This window comes from Eurytemora carolleeae, unplaced genomic scaffold (assembly GCF_000591075.1).
Source record: "Eurytemora carolleeae unplaced genomic scaffold, Eaff_2.0 scaffold266, whole genome shotgun sequence".
Classification (NCBI taxonomy): Eukaryota; Metazoa; Arthropoda; class Copepoda; order Calanoida; family Temoridae; genus Eurytemora; species Eurytemora carolleeae.
Genome location: NW_019396291.1, coordinates 14,200 through 26,590, shown reverse-complemented (window position 1 = coordinate 26,590; position 12,391 = coordinate 14,200). Strand labels below are relative to the sequence as shown.

Below are 12,391 nucleotides of genomic sequence, written 5' to 3'. Positions count from 1 at the left end.
AGTAAACAGTAAACAGTAAACAGTAAAACAATTATGTTCAAAGGTCAGAAATTTTTAAACATATGATCAAGATTTTCAACGTGAGTACTTTTGAATTTAAGGATGAATGCTTGATCCCTCAGTTAGATTATATTAATGATCACATCACTAGATATCAAAGAGGAATCAAATTAATTCAAAAGATGGAGATCTAAGCTTCATCCCAAGATTCAAAACACAAAAATTCTGACTTCAGTACTGAATTAAACATTAAAAGCTATATGTGAAGATGAACAGAGGAACGAAAATAAATTCCAACTAAATTTAATAAAACTAAATTTTGTTCCGTAAAAAAATTTTACAAAAAGATTTTTTTATGTAATTCCTGGTTCCTTCTTCTTCGGATTTGTATTTAATACAGAACGGTACATAGTTTTAGACTAGCTGTATAGTGTACATAAACATTCAGGATGGAATAGCTGACTTGAAGAGCGAGCACATATGAGGGGGGGGGGCGAAACCTCCTCCCCATTACAAATCCTGTGCACGATCTTCATTAATTACTGTGCATGGTAAAAAAGTTTTTTTACGTATTTTGTGCAAAACAAATGTGAAGCATAATCTGCAATTTAGAAACATTAAATTATACAGTCTTCTGACTCCTTGTCAAATTTTCCTTATTATTAAGACCATTTTAGCACAACTGTTGAATCAAAACATGTTATTTTTACAGTCTTCTGTACTGTGTCCTAAACTTCAGTACACAACCTTTTAAAATGCCCCTAAATGCTCAGTCGACAGTCAGGAACTTTAAAATTAGGTGGAGTTCAGTAGGAAGGATTAATTTCAACAACTAGCTTCTGATTGGCCAGATTTAAAATTTTTCCGACCTCTCATTAGTTTAAAACTAAAATTTTAACCAATGACAGAACATATTGATTTTACCAGCTTACTCATTGCCATCCACATTGCGTAAGTTGCCAAAACGCATATTATTTTGATTCCGTAGCTCAAATACAACGCAATTCGCGTAACTCCAGATTTCAAATATATACATTAGGTGCATGCAACACGCTGGGTCAAATACAGACTGGGTACACTAGACAGGCTGGTACCAGTAAATGTGTAAGCAGTATGATTTGCACTAGTCTGGTAAATCCTTGTACTGGTTTGGATAGTGCAACGATTGTACTGAGGATATTTAGAAATTATTTTATCTTGTGCCTTCAAATCATAAGTTCCTGACTGTGTGCACTCAGAATGGCATTTAGATTTCATGTTTTTCTTGATCTATAACTAGAACCTTCTCTTCCATCTCGTCGTCAAAGCTCTGCTGGAAATGGCTGGAATCTACAGAGTCAAAAGACCCCCGAAACTCAGCTGAACCTCCTGATTCTTCAAACGTCTCCCTGAGAATAATATGCTTGGTAATATAGGCACTGTAAGCGCTAAGCACCGGTTCATTTGAAGTTCAAAGCCGACTATAATTAAGCCAAAGCAAGCTGTACAGAACAATAATAGACCTGTGAAGGCAAACCGGAATAGTGCAGTGCGTCAAATAAATAAATAGATCATATAAGGCAAACCGGAACAGTGCGTCAAATAAATGATCTCTAGTGAAATTTATGCAGGGTGTCTCAATAAACATGGGAAATGAGTAACAAATCAAGTCACTCACTTCGAATGTTTATTTTGACACCCTATTCTGTTAATAACGAATAGGGGAGCAATTACTGGTATTGGTCTTTCTATTTAATTAAAAAATCCCAGCAGGGCCGTAAATGGAGGTTTTCAAAAATAAACGAAAGAGTCCACTAACTAACAGTGAACGCCATTAATTTTTAAAATGCTAACAAAACAGATTAGTTGTTCTTGTTAAAAAAAAATAACAATTTTAAAAAAGCGAAACGTTTTTTTAAAATGGTGAATTTTTTTTGTTTAATATTGCATATAACTTAAAAAAATGAAATTTTTTTTACATGTGTTGATGTTATAAATTTTTTTTTTCAGTGCTTCACAACGTTAATGCCGTTAAAACTGTAGTAGACTGTTAATTCTGTAATAATAGTTGAACATTTTCCATTAGTAAAATTTAGACCATTAACTAACGGTAACTTTTAAAAATAACAGAAAATACCATTAACAAAACAAAGTTTTGTTCTTACCCTCTAAAACTAACAGCTACCTGAGATTTTATTCTAAAAACAGTTGGAACTTTAACGGTTAACGAAATGGCTTGAAAAAGTTGGAATGTCCCTACCTACACTGTTCCAAATGTACCGGCTTTTACCAAATTAATTATTCATAAAACTTTACCTGGAATGGTTGGAAGATGTTTGTATAAGATGCATGTCTTCCTCCGGATAAGTAGGGCATGTGGTTTCACCAGTGCTTGGTAATCCTATTCTTGGGTCATATCCTCGGTAATCAGAATCATGGAAGCTTTCAACCTGAAATACCACATCAAAATTTATATATACTTTGCTTGTAACTTTTCCCATTACACTGCATACTGTGAGTAATTCCTGAAATTTTAAATTTAATTTGATAATCGCCTCCAAAGTTTAAAGAACAGGTTAAGAAAGTTAGAAAAAAATTTAGTTTTTAGGGCCTTTTTTAACTTAGCTTGTAGAAGAGGATTATTATTTATTATTAATTTTTATAGTTTACGCAGTATGACTCTGACATGTTTTTTGCACAACACAAGGATTAATAAATTAGTTGTTCTTAAGCATTCGTATGCAGGGCTTTTTCAAACTATTATAGTATATAGTTTTAGAGATATTGAGCTAATAATTTAAATTATTGCTCCCAGTACACAAAGCAATGGAAAAGCTACCAAGTGCATCTATTTTCAAAAATTGGTTATTCGTGGACACCTTACCCTCCCCAATGAATGCGCAATTCAGTTTTCATAAAGGATTTTTCTAGCAAACATACTCGAGATATACCTTTTTACTGTCTGGACATTGATAACTTGTTGTATAATTATGCAGATTTATGAATTTAAATCTAAAACAAAGATGTCTTACTCCTTTTCAATCTGATAGATGGTTAAAACCAAAGAGAATAGAATAAATATTAGAGTGGAATTTACTAGAAAAAAGTGTAAAACGGTCATTTTGTTGTACTGCAGATGTACTTCACATATTTGTGCTATATGACCTTTTAGGCCCTGGAATATCATTTTATAGAAAATCTAAAATTAATATTGAAAGAAAACCAAATTATTAAATAGGCTGGTTTCATAATTGAACAATGATAATTTTACATAGACGATATGCGTTTCACTTTACAAACGATGATTTTCCGTTATAACTACAAATTAAATGATGTTTTTTATTCACCTCATTTTATAAAGTACAGCTTAAAAATTCGAAATTGAAATGGATAGTCTAGGGAACATACTGTATTAATGTACTCTACTGCATATAATTTGTGAACATTTACATGATTTGTACACTTTCAACTCCCTTTCAGGCTGAAAGGGACTGAAAAAATTCAAACCGAAGGATTGTCTAAATTCTACTCTAATATAAATTCTATTCTCTTTGGTTAAAACAAAATTGGCATGCATATAACTATGCAAATGAAGGATTATTTTGAAATTAGAGCAATAGTTCCTTAAACCAGAATTAAATTAGATTTTTATATTTGGGGTTCAATACAAATAGCACTCGAACAATTAACTTTTTTGAATCAGCAAACAATTCAAAACATTTTTAATCTTTTCATTTAGATCTTCAGTAAGAGGAGTTAATCATTATTCAATTTAAATATAATTCATCCTAGACCCCTTCTGTATTTTTTACAATCTTGCCTTTAATATGTCTGTCAATTGGCAACTTTATCGTTTAGATTTCAATTAAAATATTGAGATTAATTTAAAAGGTAATTTTCTTCTTAAATGTGAAACTTCTCATATTTCATACTGCCATGTATGAAGAAGAAAGTAAAGATGTAATACACCAAGATTTTAAAAGTGAATCAAGTGAAAATGAAACAATCTTTGGTGGTGTTATTTTTCTGTGTTATTGCACAAACAATTAATTCTAATAAGGTTTTTATATAGATAATTGTTTAACTTTTCTCTTCTTTATAAAATTCATTTAAGATTAATTTTTTCACATGAAAAAGATACACAAATTCAATTTAGAATAGCTTTTTTGCTGGGTAAGAAGCCTGTTTCTAAAGATTTTTAACTAACTCATTATATCTTTTTTATCTGATATAGATGTCATTTCAGTAAAAAGTTGACAAAGGTCCATTTGTTATTTTTTAATTGAAACAAGACTGCATGCTATAACAACTTATTTATTAGGTTTTGCCCATTTATTAAGATTATTTACATGAATATATCTATGGTCCAAGAGCTACTTTTTAACAAATTGCATTTTTATGCCAACTGATTATGATTTGCAGAGGTTTTTCAAATCTTCAAACAAAGTATATATCCGCAAAGTTTTTATAATTTTATAATTTTATAATTCTTATACCCACATCAAAACCTGTAATTTCTTTTACAGTGTTTGTTAATCATATTCAAGAGCTACATATACCTGTTTTTATAATATCTGATTATTAGTTAGAGGTTGTCAAGGACATAATTTAGGCTGATTATGAATATGATGATAATGCTGTCCATGAGATTAAGAGTGATCAGGGTATGCGCCTAGTGGGGGCTTCAAGAGCACAGACCTCTAACTATCCATTCCTAGTCGGGTATTCTACTTTACCCAAGAACAAGAAGGATTTTACATCGTGTACAGGTCAATTGATTAAAAGCATGATGGTAAAATTAAAATCATAAACTTAAATATGAGATAGATATTACATTTAGTGATTCTAAAAAGTGGCAAAGTTAGAATAAGTCACAAAAAATAACATTACTTAGATAATTGAGAATTACAACTCCTATTTTCTCGTACATTGCAGCAAGAGATCAGAAGATTGGATTTTGGACTATTAACAAATCACCAAGCTTGTAGGCAATTGTTCTTTGGTTCAATGTTCAATGTTCCATGTAGATCCCATATATGTTTTCGGTTTAAACCAACAGAATTTTTATAACAAAATTGAGTCTCATTCCCTATCTTAATTTCCCAGTTATCAATTGAATTTGTACCTCAGAATCAATCCTGAGCAATCTAACTCAGGACTGCTTCTCATATATCTTGATAACTGTTGTAGGATCTCTGATAGCAAAGGATTGGGTGGTAAGTGCAGCACACTGTATACTTGCTCTAGTAGATACTAAGAACTTGACTAAATGTGTGGAGCAAACTGCTAATGGAACAGTTCATGTTAACAGGTACCAAGTGGTCAACAACCCAAATATTTGAACAGCAATCTTTGACAAGAAATAAGATTAATTTAAAGAAGTTCTTAAACTCTTTTCTCTTGTTTAGGAAAGGTCATGAAATGAAGTGTGAACAATTTAATAATGGGGACTATAAGATATTTCCTGTGAAGCAACCCCTTGCCTACCTTGGCGTTGATGATGTGAATAAGAAGGTAGACCTTGAGAAGGGAGAGAAAATTCCCATTGAATATTTCATTCGTCACAAGAACAGCTATAGGGGAGGAGGAACATATGGAGAATTTGGAGGGATTGATATCACACTTGTTCGATTATCAAAACCATCCCAAAAGGAAGTTGCTTGTCTTCCTTCAGAAGATTTCAAGGATTCTGGTATAGGGCCTGGGTTTAATAATTCTGAAAATGTAGTGCTAGCTGGATTTGGAAAATACTACAGGGAACCATGTAAAACAGATGATCTAGGACCAGCAAATGATCTCTACTGTGCTGAAGTGCCCTGTAAAAAGGAGGAGAAACCTCCTCAGGAACCTGAATGTTCTAAATTTTTCACCAAAAACCCTGACAAGCTATTAGATTTTGATAATAAGAATTTGACCAAGATAACCTTGATTAGTTTAAATAAAAATGAAACCTTCTGCTACAGAAACAAGTCCATTTCAGAAGGCTCCAAGGGATGGTGTCCTGTTATAGATGATGCCTCAACAATGGGAGAACTTACTACCACAGATACTTGGGGATTCTGCAGTAAGGATTGTTTTCTCAATGAAACTAAACAAATTGAACCTGATGCCAATGTGCTACGTGAAGTTAGACATGTGGATGTTCTCAGTGATAAACTCTGCAATGAATTTTTGGAAAGTTCTTTATATGGAAGTGTGGTTAAGATTCAGCCTGAAATTCTCTGTATTGGATTTCAAAAATCTCAGGAGGAAAAAACATACACAATATCTGACAATAATAAAATTGAAAAGACTGATACAGGTAAAAGCAGTAATAATAGTGTAACATATTAAAGCTGATATCAGTTTATTACTTTTTTCTTTTTCTAGCCAAGAAATCTTATGTAACCTCTGCGGGAACTTGCAATGGTGATTCTGGTAGGTGGTAGTTTTTGTGTTCAAGTACTACAACTAAATTGCTTCAAATTAAGCGTTACCAAACCTAAAAAATATGTGGGCATGGGAATTTTGTTTTAACACAGCAGAATGATTAAATTAATCAGCTTCAGTTAAATATATGTATAGCTAAAGTAAAAAAGAAATTTTTAAGTTAATTAAGTTATTGAATAAATATTTGTAAAAGTCTTATATTAGGTGGACCTGTTTTTGTCAAAGATGAAAAATCAGGAAAATTTATAGTCTTAGGTAAATAGTTTTATAAACAAGCCAACCAAGAAAATTTTATTATGAGAATAATAAATACTGCAGGAGTTACATATTTAATATGGCTAACTTTGGTAGTGATAGAAATTGTAAAGTCTAAAACTAAAAGAGATTATGATCATATTGGCAAAAAAGGGGCGAATGGGATAACTGTAATTTGAAAGAATTATTTTTTTATAAGAGATTTTTTTGTCCCCAGGACATGATCGGGTTGTTACGATCAAATCTCGGAATTTTTTCTATTGCGAAAGTTTGGTGTTGTCTGGGTTTTTATATTGATCTACCAGGGGTTGTAATCTGGCAGCACATTCATCCATCCACGCTTCATTCATTCTGAGAAGAGGGTTTCTCCTACATCCGTCAGGTGGTCATAACTGCTAAACCAGATGTCGGCTTCAGATGTTTTTGAAACCACAGGTTTGTGTGGAGTACGGGAATCGAACCCGTGAACACCAGCCTGGACACCAATCCAGTTACTAGCTGTGGACAAGTGTGCTTAACTTCAGTGATCTAACGAGAACTGGTGTCACACACTCTCCACGCCACCCCACAAAAGAATTATGATGCATCTTAAAGATTGAAATTTGAAAATCAACTTTAAAAGAATTATATCATGCCTTCGATAACATCCAATACTATTTAAAGTTTTTAAAAATATTTTTAAAATTAGAAATAGTATTTTCCATTTCATAACATATATAAAGGAGCAAATAGCTTAATCATATAGATTTTTGATTTGTCATTTATCATAGGAGCTGTGAGTGGGGGCAGAGGCGTACTGGGAAAATGTGGAGGACTAAACAACCCAACACATTACGCAAGGTGTAAAATTATGATAAAACACCATTACAATTTTCAGCATTTTAATTTAGATTAAATGATATATTAGTTTAGACTGAAGAAGCTGTCTAGTTGGATAATGAGTGCAGTTGGAGGTAGTTCTAAAGATCTCTGTTGGTCAGGGGAACCAGCTAGCAGGGAGAAGCATGCAAATGAGTCTACTACTACGTCTCCTGTTTAAACTGCTGTTCTCCATAACAAAGAGGAATAAAGAATTTATATAATAGAATAAAATTATCAATTTTAAATTTTAAATTAAAAAATCCGGATTAAATGGACAGAGATTATTTCTTAGAACTTGCTTGCCTTTTCAGGATTTTTGCATCAATCATTTGAATATACAAGATCGCAAGAACAGACAAGGGCATACAGATTAAGACTTTTTCAATTCTACTTAAGATTAATTCAATTAATCTTAAACTGTTTTACAATGAAATTTTTGACAAATTTGACTGAGTATTGCATCTTAAAATATCACAAAGTCTAATGATTATTCAATTACTGACTCATTATACTAAATCCATCTTAAAATTACTCATTAACCAACTTTGTGATATTTCAAGATGCAATACTCAGTCAAAAAGCTAATATGTGGCACTGAAGGGGAAATAGTGGTGGCTCATGGCTGCCTGCTTTCCCCCGCTCCTAGGACAGACCCACAGTGTCTCAGCTATGCAATGGTAATCTACTTTTTGTTTTAATAGTGGGAAAGGCAGAATACTGAATATAAATTAGAATACATCTAAAACCCGATAACGTATTTCTAAAGTGAACAAAATGCATTGGGATCCACTCTGTGCTGGTACTCCTGGTACTGCTAACATTTGAAAAATATCAAAAGAACTTTTTATTTCTTATTCTTATATGATTCAATCTTACATGTAGATGCATTTCTATTAAACAACATCGCTGATTAACAACGGGATCCCTTGAACCTTTTCTAATCAAGGATGAAAATTGATTGATAATGATACAATGCAAATTTAGGCTGCAGAGAACTGTGAAAGAAATTGCCAGAATTTAAACTGTTTTAAAATAAAAAAGGTTTTTTTAAATCGTTAAGTAAAGTAATTAAGAAAACTTGATAGGACAACAGGAATGCTCTAATAGAGTGGGTTGACTGTTATAATGAATTCTCCAGGCAAAGCAGGGTTTCCAAGCTAGTACTCAAATAGTGGTCTAAAGGTTTATGAGTTGAACATATTATTTTTTAAATGGAGGGTCACTTGAGTTTATTTCCTCAGTGCCTTTAAAGGGACTGTAAAGGAAGAATGAAAGGGGGTAAAGGCTGAAACCTGAGAATCTCTGGAGTTTACGATACCTATAAGATATATATCTGATGTTCCTGTCTAGAGAAATTGACATAAAACTGCGTCGAAATTATACCCAAACGTATATATGTAAGAAAACTTCCTCCAATAGCATTTCAGTATACTGGTCACCTGGTCATATCATACAAACGGAGACATGTGTCAATAATACTGCACTACCATTGGTTGGAGTTCTGATGACATTCTCCGAATGCATAAATAATATTATAAATTGTATCTATTAAAAATGAAAAATTATTAAATTCAAATAATAATAGGAGCAAATTTGAGTTTCTCAGGCTCCTCTAGGATATTCTTGTTTTCAGATTGGTTGCGTATTTGTTGAATATGATCTGTTTAATACTACGAATCTTATACAAATCTTACATTTATACGTTTTGGTATAATTTTGACACTGTTTTATATCAATTTCTTGAAACGGGAACATCAGTTAAAACTCTTATATGTCTCAATCAACTCTTGAGATTCTGCAGGTTTCAGCCTATACCCCCTTTCATTTTTCCTTTACAGTCCCTTTAAGACATACAAAATAAGATGTTTTAAACTACAAAAAGTGTACCTTAAGTTTGGAGGGTTTGTAGTTTTTGTTCTTCATGATAAATGCTGCTTCAGCATTTGTTATATTCTCAATCTTTTTCCATTTAGTGCGTCGGTTTTGAAACCAAATCTTTACCTAAAAAAATTATATTTAAATTAGAGTGCATAAAACAATCACCATTATCAAATGTACCTCCTTCCTTTTCATTGATGGCGTTTTGCTTTTCATTGGAGACTTAAAAGTGAGTGTTCGCGAAAAATGAAAGGGGATATAGGCTAACGTCAAATCAAATTCGATGGTGATCGCTAATAATCTTACCGGTATGAGTCATATTTACCCATTTTCTCTTTAGGCGCAACAGATAGAAGTAAGATTTATAGCGATCACCATCAATTCGACGTTAGCCTTAACCCCTTTCAATTTTCGCAAACACTCCCTTTAATCGTAAACCTCCCATTATTTCAAGTACCCGGCTGACTTTTAATCAGCTAGAGCAAGCTGTACAGAACACATACGGACTAAATAAAGCAAAGAGATACAGTACACCAAATCAACTAGGGAGATTCTAGTACACGGGCCATGCCACACATATTTTATCAATGACCTCCTGATTAAAATTAAAAATTTTAAATTCAACAAATTAAACAGTTGTTAAAACTTCATGTTTCATATATTGGAAAACACTTATTGGTGACCTCTCTCAAACCCTGCTTTTCATCGGATCCCAAATTGATTTGAAGTCTCTCATATTTAACAGAGACTTCTCATATTGAATAAAATTAAATAACTTTTTATTCATCAGACGCACTATGTATATTTTCAAAGACCCTTGTTGTTTATCAAAGGCTCATTGTAATTTATAGAAGCTCGATTGGTGCAAACCTTTGATAACAGAATTCCATAGTTTGAAATATTTTAGGTCTACAACAATGGGTTGCAAAGATAAAGACGTAATTAAGATGTCCCAATAATATTTGTTGATTTAGTATATATAAAACACACAAGGAAAACTTTAATGAAGGAATTTCTTTGTTTATTTGTTGGATTGCGAACTATACTGTACTGTTGTCACGAAGTCCTCACTAAACTCCCTTATTTATAGGGACACCCTGTATGTTTATAGTTCAGAAATGCCTCCTTACTTGCTGTTGTGTGACATTAAGCTGTGCTGCCATCTCTGATCGTTCAGAAGATGACAAATATTTCTTCGTCTCAAAAGTTTGTTCCAATTCAAATATTTGCTTCCCAGTAAATGTTGTTCTAATTTTCTTCCTCTCCTCATCTTCTCTCTCCCTTCTCTCTTCTTTCCCCTCTTTATCTTTTCTTTTTCGTCCAGAATCTAAAAAAAGATTATTTAAAAAATTTTAAAACCTTTAATTGGGGGCGACAAAAGAGCGAGACAGTCTATTTTATCCTTTATTTAAGAATTTTGTTTTTAAATATTGTTTACTGTTAAGTTATGAAGTGTCTAAAAGACTTTAATTTAGAAGCAGAAGTAAACACCAAATTTGCCTGTCCTGGAAACCCTTTATCTAAATTCAAGTTTTTTCCTAAAATATGTCCACTTTTTCCTAATATATGTCCACTTTTTCCTAAAATATGTCCTCTTTTTCCTAAAAAAATGTCCTCTTTTTCCTAAAAAAATGTCCTCTTTTTCCTTAAAAATGTCCTCTGCGAATAAAAATGTTCAATGCGAAAGTTCGCGAACATTTTCTTTCGTATTTTGCAAACTGTTTCGTTAAACTTTGCACTTTTTATCCCCAAGATACACAAATTTCAAAATTGCACGGTTATTTTATCAATAAACTTTTTTTTGAAGATGGTAATTGTCAAAATTCTGATATTACCCCATGAAAATTTGAGTTGGTTGTTAGATGCACATTTTTTGGCTCTAAAAATATAATTATGATGAACTTGTACATGATAATTAAATTTTACTGCATGATAATTAAATTTCAGTAGAAAAAAAACAAAATTTTTAAAATTCATTCCTTTACAACATAATGTTGTAAACGTGATATCGAATAGAAATAGAAATATTTAAAATGGGTGGATTTTTGGTAACTAATTATTTAGTAACTAACATTTTGGTAACTTACATTTTGGTAACTAATAATGAGGTAACTAAAATACAGGGTGTTTCTCTACAACTGATATTTTTGATTTGCTTATACTTTAAGTAAAACAACCTGATAAGCTTGCAATAAATATACTATTAGTTAAACTAGATCGAGACATTTACGTTTTTAGTAAAACCGCTATTCACATGAACTTTTCTAAGTTAGTGTAGCTGTGACTCGTAACCATGCTCCATTTACTGATATACAGGCTCTGGCGCGATCTCTTATGTGACTGACACACTTTATGATTTCTGCAGGCTGCAGGGAAACAGCAAACTTTTCCACAATCATTTTAAGCTCTTCAGCAGTAGCAGGTTGAGCAATAACTGCATAAACTAAAGGCTCGGTGAACCTTATTTCGAAGTTTTCCATATTCTAGAATAATCCAGATTTTCTCCTCTTCAGTAAAAGGGCTATTTGACCTATCAATTCTGACTGAAGGCATTTTTTCAACCAATTTCGAATTTCGAACGAATTTCGCGAAAATTTTAAACGAATTTTGCGAAAATTTTGAGGGATTGTTGAGAAAAAATTTTAACCAAAATTTTCGCGAAAATGAACGACAATTTTAGTTTTTGTTCACATTTTCATTGGCTGAACGAGCTTTTCGCAAAAGAGATTGAACAAAAATTTGGAAACCCTACACTGCTCAGAGCAGCAGACAACTTCCGCTCCAGAACCAGTTTGCGGGCCAAAGAGAACGGAGGCCATTTTGAAAATATGATAAAGAAATCACAATTTTTTTGCTATATACCAAACTTTCATTTGTGTAGAAAATCTTAATTTTTTAATAAATGTAATACATTATGATATAGCCTGTGCTATAACAGAATCATGAATAATAGAATTTAAAAAACACCCTGTAGATGTTTTTCTTTCGA

The 12,391-nt window shown here is 32.3% G+C and overlaps 2 protein-coding genes across 2 annotated transcripts in view; one reads left to right on the top strand and one right to left on the bottom strand.

Moving 5' to 3' along the window:
• Positions 1 to 12,391, bottom strand: part of LOC111700288 (transcription factor LBX1) — a 15,081-nt gene continuing 2,690 nt past the window's right edge. Inside the window, exons 3-6 of the mRNA XM_023471158.1 lie at positions 10,533 to 10,729; positions 9,412 to 9,525; positions 2,296 to 2,429; positions 1 to 1,388 (exon numbers count right to left, since the gene is read on the bottom strand). Coding sequence (XP_023326926.1) covers positions 1,247 to 1,388; positions 2,296 to 2,429; positions 9,412 to 9,525; positions 10,533 to 10,729 — 587 coding nt within the window. The 3' untranslated portion in view covers positions 1 to 1,246. The remainder of the gene's footprint in view (positions 1,389 to 2,295; positions 2,430 to 9,411; positions 9,526 to 10,532; positions 10,730 to 12,391) is intronic.
• Positions 3,907 to 7,769, top strand: LOC111700286 (uncharacterized). Its single transcript, XM_023471157.1, has 8 exons — positions 3,907 to 4,039; positions 4,592 to 4,748; positions 5,170 to 5,290; positions 5,388 to 6,280; positions 6,349 to 6,396; positions 6,613 to 6,663; positions 7,434 to 7,503; positions 7,576 to 7,769. The coding sequence occupies exons 1-8, from the start codon at positions 3,977 to 3,979 to the stop codon at positions 7,700 to 7,702; spliced, it is 1,530 nt and encodes a 509-aa protein (XP_023326925.1). The 5' UTR covers positions 3,907 to 3,976; the 3' UTR covers positions 7,703 to 7,769.

Bases quoted from the DNA above. Each gene is read 5' to 3' on its own strand.
- LOC111700286 (XM_023471157.1), top strand. From the start codon at position 3,977: ATGAAACAATCTTTGGTGGTGTTATTTTTCTGTGTTATTGCACAAACA. The intron at 4,040-4,591 runs GTTTTTATATAG...GACATAATTTAG, and splicing joins AAACAATTAATTCTAATAAG to GCTGATTATGAATATGATGA. The intron at 4,749-5,169 runs GTCAATTGATTA...TAACTGTTGTAG, and splicing joins GGATTTTACATCGTGTACAG to GATCTCTGATAGCAAAGGAT.